The 19,393-nt window shown below is 41.6% G+C and overlaps 1 protein-coding gene across 50 annotated transcripts in view; it reads right to left on the bottom strand.

The window, feature by feature from the left end:
- Positions 1–5,851: 5,851 nt before the first annotated feature.
- clvs2 (clavesin 2) overlaps positions 5,852–19,393 on the bottom strand; it is a 30,201-nt gene continuing 16,659 nt past the window's right edge. The window contains exons 3-8 of one of the 50 annotated variants that reach the window (XM_069725297.1): positions 12,722–12,832; positions 12,021–12,253; positions 7,079–11,304; positions 6,993–7,030; positions 6,916–6,943; positions 5,852–6,870 (exon numbers count right to left, since the gene is read on the bottom strand). In XM_069725297.1, coding sequence (XP_069581398.1) covers positions 11,211–11,304; positions 12,021–12,253; positions 12,722–12,832 — 438 coding nt within the window. In that variant the 3' untranslated portion in view covers positions 5,852–6,870; positions 6,916–6,943; positions 6,993–7,030; positions 7,079–11,210. The other 49 variants (XM_069725294.1, XM_069725296.1, XM_069725329.1 and 46 more) reach the window with 49 other exon arrangements.

Genomic DNA, 19,393 nt, shown 5'->3' on the forward strand with positions numbered 1-19,393 from the left:
AGAAAATCAAAACGATCTAGTCCCTCTGAAGTGTTTGATACGATTCATGTAAGCCCGGCGATGGAAAACGGACTTCAGCCTCGACTTCCGCATCATCCCCGATGACATGTTTTAATGTGTTTGGATGATAAAAGCAAGTGATCTCATGCACGCTGTTCTTTAAAAGCCACAGTGCCACATGTGCTTCCCGTACTCGTTATCACTGTGCTTCACACCGATGGCTCGCCGTCGTACTTTTTCTTTCATTCTTTGATTCTTCTTTGGTCGGTAGTTACCTGAAACCAGTCGCACGGAGACCGCGTCATATTTATTCATCAGCATTATTATTGAGCAGAATAATTCTGTTCTGGGTTTCAAGGAGACGTTTTTTTTTCTAGACTTTATCCAGGATTTGAAGGCAGGTCATTCTCAAAAGAGAGAAAAAAATAATAATAATCAATTCTCCGTCAATTCTCTTTGTTGTGAAACCTCTTCAAATTCCTTTTTTTTAAATTTACAGCATAAATTTCTTATTGCCGCCACAAGTTCACCTGCTTCCTTACTAACCACTCGACCAACCAAACTGCTGACCGGTGCAGGTTCCCTGCTGAGTTTTTTTGACCACCGGCGGCGCTGAAGCGATATTTACTCGTGTTCTTTCAGCATGCGCACAAAAATGTACAAGCGAGCCGTGAGCACGAGGTCAAGCTGAACAACAATGCAAAATGTAAAGCGGATGCAAGCGTGACGGGAATTTATTTTTGCTTTAATTAAAAGTATTACACCTCAGTCTGCTCCCGCCCTTTGGCGCAAACCAAAGTCCAACCAGACGTGGCCAATAGTTCACTCTGCTATGACGTACAAATCCACAACTGCGACCGCTGCATATATCCGAATACGAGTCTGAAACTACGGTGTCAAAAAGTTATTGTGCCGAGCTGAAACTTCCCATCTCAGCTCTTGTTTGAGAATTTACACGTGTATCCCGGACGTTTTCTGGTACCCTTGAATTGTGATATTTCTAGAGTGGCTTGTGTTTTGTCGCTCTTTAACTTTACAGCCATCTGCTGGATCTTAAGACGTTTTTTTTCTATCTTGCAATGTTAGCTCTCGTAAATACCGGAGCGTGACAATAATTTGCTGGTTTTCTAACCCTCTAAGGAGAATCTAAATGTCAGATTTGGGTTGTTTGGTTCTGTATCCGAAGTTTCCTTTTTGCTGCACAAGCTGCAGTTTCACGGTTTAATGTGTACATAATTTGTAAAAGGGTTTTTGTGTTCACTTTGTATTTTCTGAGTTCGACTCACTCACCAGTTACCGTAAATGAGTTATCCTGACGTTGTTTTAGCAATCAAACCTGCAGTAACGGTCTGAAAATGTTGAAAGCTTTAAAGTCAGCGGATGAAATGGTGGGTTTGTTTTAATTGCACCAACAAGATTGAATTCAATTAAAGTTGTTTTTGAAGAAATGTGCATCCACGACAAACACAGTTTGAGGGTTTTTTTTTGGTTCTTTTGGAAGGACCACTTTTTTTTGCTAATGATTTCTTATGTTTTATGCATGATAAGGTCATTTGAACAAAGACAGCAACACATTTTTGGAGTTGTAATTTTCACAGTTGTGTTTCAGTTGCACACAAACATGACTCTCACTCAGATGCTGTACAAAGACTGTAGATATTAGTTTGTTGTATTTGTTGCACTCTGGAAACTTCATTAGGACACAGAAAGATCAAATAAATAAAGAAATCCATACACCGGTTTGCTCTGAAAAATGTAATTTACTTCATTTAGAGAGACTATTTTTGTGTTTTAGTTCATCAGACTGTAATGAGGGGAGTGATTTTGAATTTGAATGTTTCCTGAAGGGAGCGTCTACCCGTTGTGTGAATTGTAGAGCAGAGGTGTATAATGTAATCACACGGTTTGACTCGGCCTCGTTTCAGTAGCCAATTAAATATCATCGGTGATGTTTCAGGCTGCAAAAAATGCTCCAAAAATCGGAGAATGTCTGTTGTGCAATATGTAGAAAAATTCACCACAATGCAGTTTTTGTGTCACAAGTTCAATAAATATTTGCTGATATTTTTAGGGGCATTTTCGGTGTCTCTCTTTGAGGTATCTGCAACAATTCATATGGACGATAATTCTCCCGTCCTCTCTACTGCGTCTACTCGGGAGGAAATTGACTCACCTTTACTTGTATGTCTTTAGCACTCGTGGTTTCTTTACGTACCATGATCCCGTGGAACTGAAATGACAATAAAGAAAGCCCTTAGGTTTTAGCTCGTACATATTAGCAAAAGCAACAATAGCTCCAGCTACAATATTAACAAATAGAGTTAATATAACAGTAAGCATCAAAAATATGGCTCATACACGTGGCAAAACAATACTTGTGAGCAATGTCACTTACTAGCAAAAGCTCCTCCGAGGCGTCACACCAACAGATGGAGAGGGATTCATCGGAAAGGCCGAAGCCACGCTTGCTAGCATAAGTGCTGGTGGCAGCACGGCTGACCAGTGTGCTCCCAGAAGTCACGTGACTTGAGCTCCACCAATGAGGACAGAGGAGGAATCTTTCTCTTAAAGGGCCCTTCTTTTACGACACAAGTAAGTGTGCGAATGGAGGTACGCATTTTGAGCCCCAGCCTTATTTCTAGGAAATGCATCCTGATTATTGATTCCCTGCAGATCCAGTTAAAATTGCCACTTCTCAAACTCCAATGAAACGCTGCATTATTATTATTATTATTATTATCGAAGCAAAGTTGCGAGAAAAGACACAAAAACAAGTGAAATGTGACCAGTGAGAAAAAAAATCTCTGCGTGTCCATATTTATTTTTAATTATTTTACATAATGCATTTCAGCAAATTGTCTTTGACAATACATTTAACACCTGCTAACTGAACAGCTTTTTGCTCCTATAATATACTGGCTTTCCATAATAACTTCACAATTCAGTTGTAGTTTGGTCTCCCTACAGCTCCTACTGTAACTATACAATCAAAGAACAGTGATATGAAAATCAAATAAATAAACTCCAAGCTATGCATTCATTTTCAGTAAATTATCAACCATTAAAAAAAAAAAAATTTCATTCAGTGTCCAACGGCTTCAAAGCACAAATACTCAATGGTAAGAAAGGATACGTTAGATTTCTGATGGAAGAAGTGGCTTTGGCTGAGATAAATCAAACATTAGTCAAAGTCCGTGAAGAAATGAACTTTGCTGGTCCAAGTCATTACAACGTCTGCAGTGAGTTCAATTCCAAGATGAAGCCTTATTGTGAAAAATAGCGCCTAAAAACTGATCAATAACTCAGATAAAGATGATCGAGTCGTTTACCTTTTCCATGACAGACATTATTTGCAGAGATTTCTTTCTTTTTTTTGTTTTTTTTTGTTTATCTCTTGACTTTGGAACAAAACTCTTCATGTGAACATTAAACTGATCTGTACAGTGCAGTTTCCGACAGTTTTACATAGCTATTAACTACGAAAACAAAATTAGGTAAATTAGCGCAGATTAGGTTGCCTGTCGAACTCAGAGGCACAGAAAAGCAGTGGATATTTATTGTACATCATTTAGTGTCAAATATTTGAACCAGATAAAAGCAAAAATTAAAAAAAAATGCATGTGTCCCATTTCTACAATAAACACTAACGTCCTCTTTTCTACAATCTGGGTTATGAACTCCGTCCTCGGATAAATGTCGCTCCAAGTGTGGAAGCTTCCGTATTTTCATGGTCAAATATGTTGGTCACCACACGGGGAGCCATCATGGAGGTCCACTGCAGATTTACCAAAGTGAAGTTTGAAAACATTTTTAGTCAAGTGTGTCGAATCATACCGTTTTAAAACAGCACGCAAATTGAAATTGTTGCATCTGTATCCGCCAGAAAAAACAGTTCTTGGAAAATTTGTGAAACAAAACTGTTCAATGGAAACAGACCGGTGAATTAATTCTATGCAAATGAAGTACCTGATTTATGTGTCATTGAAGTTTCCATGGAGGTTTTGTCCGTATATTCAGATTGCATGTTTGAAAATAAAAACTTGATTTGCATCACGTCTTTGTTTTATCTTCTTTTTTTCTTCTTGTTTAATGGTTTTCACATGTAATCCCATGATTTCACATGTGATCCAATGATCTCACATGTGATCCCATGATTTCACATGTGATCCAATGATCTCACATGTGATCCCATGATCTCACATGGGAATCTTACATGGCTTTCACACATTTCCTCATGAAAATGTTCCAAAACCGCATTTCCCATGAGCAAGCACAGCATTTCACGTTTTACGTTTCACGTGTGCAAAAATCACGCGTATGTGGTCACGTGTGATTTTACACGCGTGCATTTACTTTGTTCGAGAATGGTAAAAAAAAAAAGAATAATCTATGCGTTTGCATTAAACTAAATGTTCAGCTGTGTAAATCAAATGTTGGCTCACTGCGTTGTGTTCAGATCTGTTGAGATCGCTGAGGACCTCCGTGACGGCTTCCTGGGCGTTTTTTTTTTTTTTAGTTTTTTCAACCCGAAAGACATCTGCACTGTCAGCGTCTGTTACGTATCCAGCAATACTTGGATGCAGGAATCAGTCGGAAAGACACAACAACAACACAGAAATAACATTCGAAATGCTGAAGTCCTTAAATAAAAACAGATCTCAATAGTCCTGTTTGCACTTCGTACGACAAAGAACAATCTGACACCCGTGTTAATAAACGAGGTTGACAGCGATCTTAATAAAATACTGACAAGAAAAGAAAAAAAACAAAAAAACGTACAAAAATTCTTGCATGTGTGGTAAAGCGCAACGCATCACCCGATAAAGTATATCTGTAATAGAAATAAAACTCTCGACCTGTTTTGTAACTGGTTCATTTCCTTTTTAAAAAAAAATACTTTTACAACAGAACGAAGCGACTTCTTACGCTTAAAAATAATCGGCGACACCTGCAGGACGCTCCGAGTGAGAGTCAGTTGAGCTAAATTCAAGCAGTATACAGATGTAAACTTTGCATCCTAACAACTGGAAGCATCTACAGTGTGAGTGTGTGTGAGTGTGTTAGTGTGTGTGTGTGTGTGTGTGTGTTTCTTCTTCTCGCGGATGTCTTACAGAATTAATCAACTGCTTTATAACGTGTGAAAAATATATCGAATACTGCGCGGGAAAAAAACCAACCAAAAACACTACCGGAAGGTGTCTTCTGGTGTGACCTTTGACCCACAGTTTGTCACAGTCTCTCTGACGTGCACGTCACCGCCCCCCTCCACCCTCCACCTCCACCTCCACCTCCACCGGCGTGCGACCGATTCATTAAAACCGATGCTCTCTCGGCGGAGTCGTAGAAAAGAGGCCGATAAACGGCAGAATTCGGTCATTTATTTGAATACGATTTGACAGAATAACCCGCAGCGCGTTTCTCACACCTGAAAGTCCGGACCGAGGTTCGTGTTTCCGTTAAACATTCGATCCGGTCCGTTTTGGTTTCGAGATGAAATTTTTTTTTTTTTTTGGCGGAAGCGCGACGGGACCTCGCGCGACCCCTCCGATTTAAATGTTGAAAAATAAATCGTAACTTTCGTTTCATCATTTTACGTTAACGTTTGATTCCTTCGTCCAAATTACTGTCAAGATACTTCGTCTCGTCCCTCGGTGCGCCACCGCGACGCCTTTCGGTTCTTTTTTTCTTCTTCTAGTGTTTAAAAGCCGGCTTCAACTTCCTGTAAAAAAAAAATCTGAAACATCCTCAAAGTGTTTTTTTTTTTTTTTCTTTCTACACCTGAACGGTTGTTCAGTTCGATCCGGGCCGAGAACGGAAGCACCTTTCAACACCAAACGGACAAATCGGACCAAACGATAATTTTTCCATTTCAGAACAGTCGCGCTCGGACGGTTCATCCTCGTCACCGGGAAGAAAACCGATATCAGACAATTCGGAGAAACTCCAGATTAAATTCAGGGAGAATATCCTTGAAACTTTGTTTTAAATAACTTCTTTTTTTTCTTTCTTTTCTCTTATAAGCGATGACGCGGCTGTAAACGTCGTCTGGCGTCCGGCATGAAAGTCACGAGTTTGCTATTTTTGACCTCATTGCGAACACACGACAGGAATAATTGTCAAATATAAATGTAATTATTAAGAAAAGCAGACTGGATGATTTGAAATATTCATCTTCATATCCCCGTTGAGGAGGAAGCGTCGGGGGATCGGAGGACTCGTGGCTTCAAATCTAAAGTGATTTATAATCGATGTGGATTCATTGTTTGTTAATTAACTGTGTGGAAGTGTTTGTTTGTTCTACGCGAACAAAATATGAAACGTGCGACAACAAGTTGTCGAAATGATAAAAAAATGCATATGGCCTGCATCTTATGCGATTAAAACTAAACATTAACGTTGCTTTTTGGATGATTACATTTCTCCACTGAAACAGACGAATAAAGTCTTCAACGCTTTGGAGTGACATCGCAAAAAAAAAGATTCCAAATAGATCTTAAATGAGTTAAATTCACTGTTAAAAATCCTCTAAAACCTCCAGCAAAGTTGTATTTTTTTGTTTTTTTTGTTTTTGCAGATAATTTTTGTTCCAGTTGACGTGATTCACAAAACAACCATCATCATTTATATGTTGAAGATGTTTTAACTCCACATGCTTTTCACCAGTGAAAGCGTCCAGCCGGTCTGGTTCCTGCAGCGCCGCCTCTTCGAACTCTTTGAACTCTTTGAACTCTTCGAACCTCTTCGAACTCTTCGAACTCTTCGAAGAACTCTTCGAACTCTTCGAACCTCTTCGAACTCTTTGAACTCTTTGAACTCTTCGAACCTCTTCGAACTCTTCGAACCTCTTCGAACTCTTCGAACTCTTCGAACCTCTTCGAACTCTTTGAACCTCTTCGGAACTCTTTCTCTTCGAACCTCTTCGAACTCTTTGAACTCTTTGAACCTCTTCGGAACTCTTCGGAACTCTTTTGAACTCTTCAAACTCTTCGAACCTCTTTGAACTCTTCAAACCTCTTCGAACTCTTCGAACCTCTTCAAACTCTTCGAACCTCTTTGAACCTCTTCAAACTCTTCGAACCTCTTCGAACCTCCATTTCGGGCGGACGACGCGTCCGGAATTGTGCGGCTCGCCGGGATGATGCCGGTGTAATTTTCCATCACTTTCATCCCCCCATTAGCTTTTTGCCACGGTGGCGAGCGTCCGGAGGTCGCCGGGCCACACCGAGCCCAACGAATCTCTTCGGAAGAAAGAACGAGAGCTGCCTTCGACGAATGGAGTCAAAGAAACGTGCTCTGTGGGGTTTTCTTTCCTCCTCAAAATGACTTTTAATGATGCAATCATCAGCGTTTTACTCTCACGTGAGGAGATGATGGCGTTCGACGTCGTTATCGCGGAAGTCCGGCTTGAACTTTATTTACTCAAAGAGCGTTTTTTTTTGTTTTTGTTTTTGCTTAAGTAAATAAAGAAAACAAAACAACAAAAAAAAGGAGGTTTTCGAAGATTTGAATTTTCGTGGGAACTTTTGCGAAACGTATTTCCTGAGCTGTGATTGTCCAGTTAAAGCCCGTCGGGTCTGCGGTGCCCACCGGACTTGAAGGAAGAGAAATACCTATGTCTTTTTTTTTGTTTTTTTTGTGGTTTAACTTGGTGACAAACTGCGACGGATCCGTGAAGGTTAGCACGGATGCCGCAAGTTGTAAAGACTCCGTAAAGATTTGTATTTGAAGGGGAAACTGTTGTACGTTCAAATCTGAGCTCAGCGATGTATTATCGAAGTGTTTGTTAGCGTTTGACGACCGATCGGCTCGACGGCATTTTATTCTTATGAAAAAAGATATTCATGTATTCATGTTTTTTTTTTAAATAATTGTTGATTGTACACGTCGTACATAAAGGCCAAGTTCTTGTACGATAAATATGGAACACTTGAATTATTCCCGATTACGTACAAAGTCAATGCAAAGTGTCAAACTCTCGCCGGGCCGCGTACAAAGGACGCAAATTTGTTGAAAAGAGTTGAAAATATGCCATTTTTAAAGTAAATTTTTGAGTAAATTCTGAACGCAACGTAAGACATACGCACAAAACGCCGCATGTGTTGTTGTTGTTGTGGTAATGTGACGACGCAGGTGGGAAAAGATCATGTGACAAAATACGAAGGGATGATTGGAGGGAACCGACGCGGGACTTTCACCTGGGAGAGCGATATTTTAGTCCGGGATGAAACGCCAGTCAACGCGGATTTCTTTTAAGTAATCCAAAAATACGACCTTTTTGCGCCCGACTCCGACCGAACGGCGATCATGTGACCCTCCAACTGCGATCTTTTTCCTTAACCACGACCACGTCGCTTTTGGGGCATTAACACCTTTTGCCTTCGCGTACAAGACGGCGCGAGTGGCTTTCGATAAAAATGTCTGCGTTTGACGGCCTGGAAACGTTACGTGGAGGAGAAGAAGCAACACGGAGGTTTAAACCGGAGAAGTTCTGCAGGTTTTTTTTTTTCTGGTTGTTATCTGCCTCTATCTCTGTAACCACGACTACAACTTCAGTTGAGCCGGACAGCGCTGAGCCGAGGGGGGCGGCGGCGGCGGCGGGGGGAGGAGGGGGAGTCGAGCTCGACTCTGCGCCTCGCAGCGCCCCTAAGTGGGGTTGACATGTCGTGTACGCTGGTGTGATAGTTTAACATTCCAGCTGTCTGCTCTGGTTGCGGCCGGCCACCTCACGCTTTTCCTGCCCGCCGGCCTCTCCGCGATCCGCTCGGCTGTCTGCTTGCCAGCCTTCGACCCCCACCGCCCCCCCCCTGCCCCCCTCCTCCTATTTATGGGAAGTCAGCATAAAGTAAAAAAAATCAAAATCAAAAGCATCGTTTTAAATATATGTACACTGCAGCAGCAGCCTGTCAAACTGCTGAATTTAAATTGAAATCTGACGATAGTAAAATACGGTACTTTAAATATGGATAATCTGAAATAAAAATGTGAACGTAACTTTTAAGTCTTTCGACACATCTGTACAGAAAAATAATAGTTGCAGAAACAGTTTACGACCGTGCTTTGAGCACATTTACTGCCGGCCTGGACCTGGCGTGAAATAGTTTATAACTGCGCGTCATTGATGGCTAAATATATTTAAATGATTGCCGTTAACCAAAAAGCTGATTTTGAAATGTCTGCAGGCGTGGTGCGTTCAGGTGCTGTTGCGAAGCTCTGACGTTTTTAAAGGGGCCTTGTGGAGTTTTATTGTCAAAAAAAAAAAAAAAAAAATCTTACAATGTTTTGAACACTTCAAATTTGTGTCCGTATTTCCTGCCAGACATTTTTTTCTTCTTCTTCTTCTTCTTCTTCTTCTTCTTCTTCTTCTTCTTCTTCGTTGCTCCATGTAGCTACATCACTGCTCGTCTTTGCGCTCCACGTTCGCGAACTTCAATCGGCGGAGTCGTGCCGAACTAACGGGCAGGAATGTGGACCGCGAAACGTGCACGGTTTGCGTCGTAAACGCGGAACCTCTGTCGTCATGGCAACAGTAAACTCAGGTAAAAAAACAACAACAACTCTTTAGTGCCTCTAGTGGTCGTAAACTCCACAGGGTGCCTTTAAGAGTCGGCTGCTGAGATTTCGTATGCGCTCAAAAGACGAAGGAAATTGTTAACCCGTTGACGGACTGGCAGTACTGAAGTCATTTTCTTATCACACGATGGTACGCGGACGCTTAAATACGTCTCATTCAAATCTGCAAATAATTAACTGAGAGTAGGACGCGATAGGACGTCCAAGAGGAAGCTCGCAAGTTTCAAACTGCAAATACTGAATTTTCAGCTGCATTTTAAAAAAAAATTGCATAAATTAGTGTAACGAAAATAAAACTGCAGCCTCAAACGAGGAAAACATGAATTCTATCTTAGGGTGTGTAGCGGAAAATAACCAGCCAATAACAGTGCATTAATGTACAAGTGATTTTCTAGTAAACATGCAAATCATACCGGAATAAGTCCTTTAAAACCTCATAATACGCTTCATGAAATGAAAGATTTGCCGTGGTGATGTTTCGACTTTTAAGAAGATTATTATTGCCCAAAATACAAAACAAATGTGTCACAAAAGTCAGGGGAGAGGATGATAAACTTGCCCTTTCTCTGCTTTTTTTTTCTTCTTTTTTTTATAAAATTACATCGTCTGGCTGACCACTCGATTCGGAAAATATATCTTTTGGTCGTCTTCCGCCAGACGAACGCACAACAGCGCCAGTTGTTCAAAAAAGAGCCTGCGGCTTTTGTATTCGTCCTAATGGCGGACCAAAGTACTGTACTCTGCAACATATGGGTCAGAAAGGGAGAGAGAAGTGGCCGAAAGGGGGAAAAGCAGATGATTCATAGAGCCGGCTCGTACCGTAAAGGGGGGTTTGCTTTTTCCAAGAGATAACTGGAGCGAGACCGAAAAGTTCAGACTTTGATTTCACAGGAAAGACGCCCCAAAAAAACCCAGAAGAAACCAGTAAACTCCCAGTAAACTCCCAGTTGCCTGTTTGGGTCCAGGAGGGTTGAACGAGCTCATTATCTGCTGTCTCTCAACCACATCCCCAAAATTACTGTACAAAAAACTCCCAAACCTGCAGCTCGGGAGTTGTGAGCCCAAGCCCTCTCTTCGAAAGATTTCCAGTTTTTCACAACCCTCGTCATCTATATGCTAAACAGCTGTAGGGGGAAACACTGTTTTCACACACACACACACACACACACACACACATATATATACATACACATATATATGTACATATACGTATATGTACACATACATATATATATACATGGCACCTTCAACATTTTTGTTGTTGTCTTTCTTGCTCGTGATCCGTCCCTCAATCACCGGATTGTTTAAAGACGTTAATTTACAGTTTCCGGAATTGGCACTTGACAAATAACTAAATAAATAAATATCTAGAACACCTTCGGGTAGCTCTTAGGACGCCCCCCCTCTTCGGTCTAAAAGGAAAACGTCCTCTCCCCCCCTCCTCCCCCTCTTCGGTCTCGGGGCGTCTGCTTTTTCCTTTGAGTTTCGAGAGAAATCCAACAGCGGCGCGTTTTTCCCGGAAGGACGGCGTGTTTTTTTTTAGTGTTTTGTTTTCCAGGTGTTGCTTCCAGCGTGTGCGCAGGTAAAGTCAAAGTGTGTTTTGCGGCGTGGAGATACCGGGTTGTTGTTGTTGTTTTTTTTTAGTCCAGCGAGAGCAGCGGCTGCATGTTGTCCTCCTCGCTCTTGACTTTGTCCGGTCGCTTCAGGACTCCTGGTTCCACCACCGACTGAGACCTGGAAGAGGCACAAAAAAACGCAAGCTCGGCGTCAGCGTCTTCGAGGAAATGTCCATAAATCAATCAGCTCCGTCTTTAATCTGTCAGTATTTTTGCTCTATTTTATAATCTCAGACTTATTTTACTTTTGAACCTTTTTTTACTTTTTCACCTCTTTCTATCGTTCTGCTTCTTTTTTTTTCCCCCCCCAGTTGGACCAACGAGGATCGCACACGGGTCATTACTTGCTATTGTTTTCTGCAAAATGAAGAAACGATTGAAGTGTTTGATAAATCAGTTCACGCGAAGAACACAGTGGGATTCAATTTACACGTCAGCTCCGTTACCGTCGAGCCTGTTTACCGTAATTATGCAAAGTTTTCACAGCTTGACGCTCTGTTGAATACCCAGTAGGACGTTTAAATAAGGGGGATTACTGCGAGTGTTTTGATCCGTGCGGCCAACTGGAACCTCATTTTTCACATTTCTATCTATAGACGCTGCGATTGGCTTGCAAAATAAAATCTATATTCACCAGAACGTTTGTGATTTAAAATCTCTGCTCAGCTGTGAATATTTTGGTCGGATGAGTTGTAAAAAAAACAAAAAAACAACACCTTTCCTAAAGAAAGCTATCAGAGATCGACAATTTTTTTTTTTTTTTTATAAAGCTTCAAAAACAGAACGAACAGCGAATGAAACAGCGGCGGAGGCGGTAACGAGCGACGGGCTGACCTCTTCATGGTTTTCGGGGACAGGTTCTTCTCCAGGTCTCTCTCCAGGTCTTGTACCGACAGGGTGTAGGACTCCGGACAGTAGTCGGTCTCCTCGTCGTAGGCGTGGTCCAGCAGCGCCCGAGCCCACGTGCCCATGTCGTACGGCGGCATCATCCCGCCGAGCTCCGACGGCAGGATCTCCGGGTGGATGAGCTGGTGGAGGCTGTTCAGGTTGTTACCGTGCATGAAGATCTGCGGGTGGAAAACGATACGTAGACTGAGGCAGATTTTATACGCGTACATTTTTGTCCAACCGTTTCAGTTGCAAACATGAATAATGAAGATAATACGGCCCGCCGATGAAAGCTCTTATTTGCAGTGTTGAATTGAACGAGCTGGATGTTGCTGGCGGCATTCACGGAAAAATCCCAAGTACTACAAAGTTAGCGACGTTTTTTTTTTTTTTTTCCCAGCAGCCACCAGTCAGACAGAGCGGGTGGGCGGAGCTAAGGGGAAGGGCTCCTTTTTCCGAATGGCAACCGACAGGCGCCTCGAGTTCGGGCATCTCGGGCGTCGTCCTTCTCGCTATGTCAAATATTCTGCGTACACGTGAAGCGCAAATACTTTGTCCGATAAAGTTCGGTTGGCCTCCACGAATATTCACGGCACGGAGATCTTTCCTTCCTCGTTTTGTGACTAGCCACAAATCTCTGGGCTTACCCTCTTCCTGGTCTTGTCTTTGAGGAAGGGTCGAATGACGGTGTAGAGAGCGTGGATGTACCAGGGCTGGTTCACGAAGTGGATCCCTCCAAATCTGGCGGGAAAACTGTCCTGATGGAAACAGAAACCAAACAAAACACATGAACATGGGGTGCAAGATTTCTTTAACTTTTTTAAATTTTTTTATTTGTGAAGGTGAACGGTATATTTATGCCGGTGGTTGTTTGCTTCATGGTGATCGCAACTGCAGGTTGTAGTTTACGTTAGGAATTAAAAACCAGAGTATCGTCAGCATAGCATGTAAAACCAACTTTAAAAATGCTGCCTAAATAAAGCCTGGACAAAACGGCTAAATGGAGGACTGAACTGGACATGGTCAGTCTTGAAGGATTTCACACATCAGCAGAGGAATTTCAAAATAAAAGCTCACAGTATAACTCTATATAATTCATGAATATAACAAAATTACTGATGCCATTACTAAGTTGTTTCTTATTGTTTATACTACAAATAATGTTCTTGCCATTTTTACTATTTTGACTTTATGTACCTCTAAAATTATGTTCTTCTCTTTTAATGTGAATGATTTCCTTTTGAAACCAAATTCTGGGACAGAATATCAGACAAAAGGAAGGTATCAAGTGTAAACCAACTGATATATATTTGTTATGAGACATTTCAGACTTTATATGTCTGGCAGAAAGATGGAGTTTAACAGTTTAAAATACATTTTTTTAATGCTGTTTTGCCTGATTTTTTTTAACATGAAAAACATATGGTGACTAAAAGAAAACATACAAACCACTGCATAATACAATACGATGTATTTAACAGACCACGGGAGACATTGCAAAAGGTAGCTCAAGGTTGTAAATACTAGCTGTAAATTCATTATTTATTAATAACCGAAAATGCCTTCGAGAAGTGGAACTAATAAAAATAAATCGGTGATAAATAAAGTCTGTGTTTTCTCAGAAATAACAGAGAGACTCGGCCAAAAGGATCTTTTTTTTTTTTTTTTTTTTTTATCTCAGCAGCCTGTTAGTTCCAGCAAATGAAAAATTACCTCTGTTAGTTTTCCTGTCCCTTTTCATTAGATTAGTTTTGTAAATAGGCTCTAATCTCATAGTCAATAGGAAATGGTCGGGTCTATTTTGGAGTCACCGAGGCACAACGCCGGAGGGAAATGAGCCCTTGTTCATACAGGTTAGCTTGTGGACTCTGAGCCCGACACAGAGTTTCCTAGAACGCTGGACACAATTATTATAATTACACTCCGCTGCGTATGAGTCATAATTTGGCCGTGGTCCGGCAGTATGGTGAGATTATATTCTGACATAACAGAGCTGTCTGATGAAAATGGCCCGGGGTAGACTTTTTCATAAAAAAAAATAAAAAAAATAGTTTGGCAGCATGTGTGGAGAGACAGCGACGGTCTCTGAGGTCAGTCCAGGTTCGTAAATCAGGATTTGGCCGATACCGATCACCAAAGTCGCCGCCAGTGTTTTTTTTGCGCCGATGAGTGTTCAAAGCTCGGGCCCGGAGCAAGATACGGCATCCGGACATCATTTACATAAACATCGGTGTGTTAATTCAGCTTCCCAATTCATTTTGGTGATCCTCTGACCTTTCGGCCAGCACGACAATCGGACCAAAATCGACCTCTGACCAGCTGTACGGGACGAGGTTTCGTGTAATGTGATGGCCATGTTAAATATTCGTTGTTGGCAAAAAGGAAATCCCCCCCTGGATCTTTCTACAGCGCCACAATCGGGCTGAAATTTCCACACGTACATAAGAAAAAAAAATGACATTGTCCACACAAGATTGTTGCTACATAATTCATTTTAAAAAAAAAAATTAAAAAAAATCCTTGCTATTGTTATTTTGACTAAATTTCATAAAGAGATACAATCCAATGTATTTGTTTCAGACTTTGGGAAACTTCTTCCGCTAGCTTAATCAAAATCACCAAATTTTAAAAGTGAAAACCAACTTTTATTCGTATTTTAGGTCCAACATTATGGAGAGTTTTAGTAAACAATAGAAGAAAAAAAAAAAAAGGAAATTGTTCAATCGATTGTTTCAGAAACAAATTGAAATTTAAAAAAAAAAAAAAATCCAATTTTCCCTCATTTGATTTCAACCTCATCGTCTCTAAAGGTTCTGGACCGCGCTGATGGGTGTCGGTCCCCCGATCCGTCCTCTGCTGCTACAATCGGCCCGCATATAGATGATATCTTATTGATTGTTTTTTTTCCACATTTGTGTCCCAAAGAAACCCAAATCATTATGTTATAGAAAGCAGCTAATTTAGAAAGATTTACATTTTCTGTCTCTTCACACCGGGATTGAAATTGAAACTGCGCATGAGCACACGAGATCTTGTTGTGGCAGGGCCTTCGAAGATGTCAGTACTCGTAATACCCCCCCTCCCCCCCCTCCCAAAAAGAAACCCAACTGTATTTTGGTCAAGCGGGTGATCCGACAGCCGTCGGATCCCTCCGGGTTGCTCTGACTCTGAACCTTTGGCCTGCCCGGTGCTCTGACAGACATTTCCACTTCGATGAAGGGACCTGCTGCATTATACATGAAACACTGAAAATGGAATCTGAGTTGTGAGGCCTCTGATGCACCGGGGGGACCAGATGAGGAGGAGGAAGAGGAGGAAGACGAGGAGGAGGAGGAGGAGGAGGAGAAACAGGAGCTAAAGGATTGATATGCGTTTCGCCCAAGTGATGTCCGAAGTAGAAGAAAACCGAGCGTGAGGAGTTCAAACGCAGGTGAAGGACGCCGTGGTGAGAATAATAGAAGGTAAAGGAGATCCAAGAGGGAACGGAAGATGTAAGAGGAGCTGGGAAAGTATAAAAGGCTCCTACTTTTAGATTATTTTTCTTTGTTCTATTTTCATTTCATATTATATATATATATATATATATACACATAGATATATGTCCCTCTCAAATATATATATATTCAAGCAAGCTGTATATAAAGTCGATTCTGTATGAGGGCGGATGGAAAAGTCCAGAGACTGCTCCTGTTGCGCGTGAACAGTGCGCAGCATCGTGACGTGCACGGAGAACCTTCGTGAGTACGTTTTCCAAGTTTTGACTTTCAAGACGATAAAAAGCGTGATGATTTCTCGCCGAGAGAGTCGGTGGCGCTAAAGCTCTGCCCACAAAAAGGAAGACGAATTTGTGTTATTAAACAAATCAGACATTATCAGAATTTGCGTTATTAAACTGTAATTAGACTTGTACTATTATAATGGCGTAAAATAGACAGAAAAATACAATTAAACAATTAAATTCTGGTCTTTTTTTTTTTTTAATAAACTACAGATGAAAAAGGTTTTCCCTGATTCACACGAAGAAAGATAATCAACACTTTTAATAGATGCACCATTTTTTTCCCCCTCCAGCAAAGAGTAACTCGAAAGGCTTAAATCTTTGTGCAGTAAACACGGAAAACAAACAGTATTTTCTCATTAATATTTTCAGTGTTAGTCTTTAGTTGAGATGCTGAAGCTTATTTTTACATCCTCTTCCAATCAACTGAGCGGACAAATCTCCCTGCAGGACAGTAAAACGATGTCTACTGTATCACGATATGCAGATTATGACTTGTCTTTCCTGGAAAAACCATAAAGCCTGCTTATGTCCCCCCCCTTTTTTTAAATAATGTTTTGGGAAATAAACCAAAACCTTTTGCCAGAAAGAAGGAAATCAATTACATGCAGTGTTTCATGTAAAAAAACTGAAAGAAATGAACATTTAAAAACATAGAAAAAGAGATAAAATGCTAAGTTAACCACAAAAAGAGTTCAAATAGTCAAAATAGGAAACCAGAGAGAAAACGAACCAAACAGAAAACCCTTTTTAGTTTATCAGACGGTGTTTTTAATGCTTGTTTTTTTTTCTTCCAGTTTTAACTAATAAAACAGCTCAAAATATTTGACACCCTCAAACTGTCGATTTCCAGAAAGCAGCCGGTCAGAAACCGCTGCGGCATCGTTTCGGATGTTTGGGCTGCGGGGAGGCGGATCTCGATCGGAAACAAATGTGGGGATGTATTTTTGGCTTCGCGCTCCAGGTCACCGCCGGGCGTTGTTCAGTCACGGCGAAAAGGTCGAAGACAATTGACGGTGACAGAAGGTGGAGACGTGTCCGTTCTTTTTTAGGAAAACAATCAGATTGATGAACGAGCTACGTTTCGATGTTTGCTTCATCTTTCTCTTCCTTCTCCTCTGAGGCTTCACCGAGGACGGTAAACACATTAGAAATGATTTTCTGTTTTCAAAGATGGATTCGCTGGAAAAAAAAACCCCAAAAAAACCAGCACCCACCTCCTGCTTTGTGACTTTCAGCCGATTTCCCTGTAAATCTCACCTCAGGCCACAACCCGCAGAAGACGACGCAGAAGCTGCCAATCTCGTTGGTGATGGTCTTTTTGTCTTCTACGGTGATTATAGTAATGACTTGCAATTAATTGTCTCGGTTTTTTTTGTGTTTTTTTACACTGAAAGGGAATACCCCTGGAATTTTGTCTTGATATTTACATTTATTTCACTGAGTGTGAGCAAATCGGTAAAAACGGTTTGTTTTACAGATGGTTTGTTTTACAGATGGTTTGTTTTACAGATGGTTTGTTTTACAGATGCTGCTTTCAGGCGGCAGACGAGAGCGTTCGGCTTTAATCGGTTACGCGTTCGTTGCAACAAATGCTGCGTTCGAATGCGGTCGTATTTACTGCGCATACGAGAAGAGTCCGTGCGAACGGCGCCCTCTTGTGGTATTCACGACGTCGGGACTTACATTTTCCGCAAGCCTCGAGTTCACGAGCTGTTTGCTGATGTTTACAGAAAAAGGTCAAAGGTCGTGGGATTTCATTTTTCGTTTGGGTGTTGAGCTAATATGTTGTAATTTTAGTCACGTAGCGTTTGTCTTCATAACTTCGATAACAGCCTACGTTGATCTTGAAATGTTGATCTTCCCAACGGCCTCGTCTCCACGCTTCTAGAATTCTTTTTAGCTGCGACTTCTTGAACACCACAAGAGGGCGCCGTACCTACGGACTCTTCTCGATGTACGCGGTAAATACGGCCGCATTTGAACGCAGCAAAATTCTGCTGACGTGAATGAAAAACCACGTGCAATTTCTCGTGAGCAAAAAAACTCATGCGATGACATTTCAAGTCGGGACCGAAGGAACATGAAACTCGTACAGATAGAACACGTGTTCACATGTACGATACGCGTGAACACACGTATGATAACATGGGAAAAAAAAATAGGCGGATATGTTTTTTTTACATGGGCTTCTCACATCACACCATGAAAAGGTTCCAAAAATCACATTTCCAATGTGCAAAACTAAAAATCTTCACGTGTGTGAGTTTTTGAACGTGTGAGAAATTCACGTCTTCTTTTCTTGTCAGCAGCAACATCTGGTAACACCTATTTTCTCTCTTTTCCAAACATTGTAATTCGGTGTGTGTTTGACTTCATTTTCTCTCGCAGCAAAAAAGAAAGAAAAAAAAAAAAGCAATCTGTTACCTGCAGCTCAAAGCCGGCAACGTTTCCAGAGAAACACTTCAGAGATCTGCAGGACGACTGAAAGGATTTCTGCCTGTAAACTGAAGGTATTGTGTAACTGTCAGGTCGGGTGAATATTTAACGTCTGGAAGTGACGTAGCCCTCAGAAACGTTCAGGTGTGACGAGCGGCAGGTACGCTTTGACTTTACATACGAGGTCGTCTCGGGACAGCTTTCTGATTTCCCCACCTTCAATCTAAAAGCATCGCCTGCTTCCTTTTTTTTTTTTTTACCCGTCGGATATAAACAGTCGAAGAGTAAATTGCTTTGAACGCAGTCGTGCTAAAAAGTCGGCGTTGATACGGGCCTCCGTCGTCGTAAAGCTCCATTATTGTTGGAGGACCGCTGAGAGCTCGGCGGTTCGGCTCTGATTGGATATAATTACGTTTGGATTGGGTCCCAGCAGGTTGGCAAACTCCAACGTACCAAAACTGAATACAGACTTGATTGCGAAAGTCTCGCCGGGGTTACGAGCGGCAATCCGGCTCGTACTCCTACAGATACAGAGCCTCGGTTTTTATTTTTGTACGAAGCCCGTAAGCGACGTATGTTTCCGTTCGAGTGACGGAAAATGCCGAGCGGCGACAGGAGGAAGCGTTTCTGCTGCTTTTGCAGAGCCACAAAGGCCCAGGATGGATTTAGCACTCATGAGGTTTTTTGTTTTTTTTTGGTGTTTTGACTGTGCTGGTTTTGGTTCACGCCTTCTGCCCGGCAACAAGCAGCCGGAAATAAAAACGTGACTTTTGCACCGGCTGGATGTGCGAACAAGGAAGCGGTTGGTTAGCTGACGAGTTCACCACATCGACCCGAAACGAGACGACGTCGTCTGTCGGTGTTGCGTTTCACAGCTCGTTTCCGCTGCTAACGTAAAAAAAAACTGTTAGCGCAGATTTAATCATAGAAGTAAGGAAATTTGTAAGAGAATATATATAACACATATATATATGTTTTAAAAAAAAATAATTTAAAAGAAGAACGAGCTTGGGAGGAGCAAGATGTGAATCTGACTTGATCTCCGTGGAAACCGAGCCCCGCCCACCTAAAGCGGAAACCTGACTACACCACAGGCCTGTCA

The sequence above is a fragment of the Brachyistius frenatus genome, unplaced genomic scaffold, assembly GCF_029030835.1.
Source record: "Brachyistius frenatus isolate BFR_SWC_R1_liver_20210118 unplaced genomic scaffold, ASM2903083v1 Contig_418, whole genome shotgun sequence".
NCBI lineage: Eukaryota > Metazoa > Chordata > Actinopteri > Embiotocidae > Brachyistius > Brachyistius frenatus.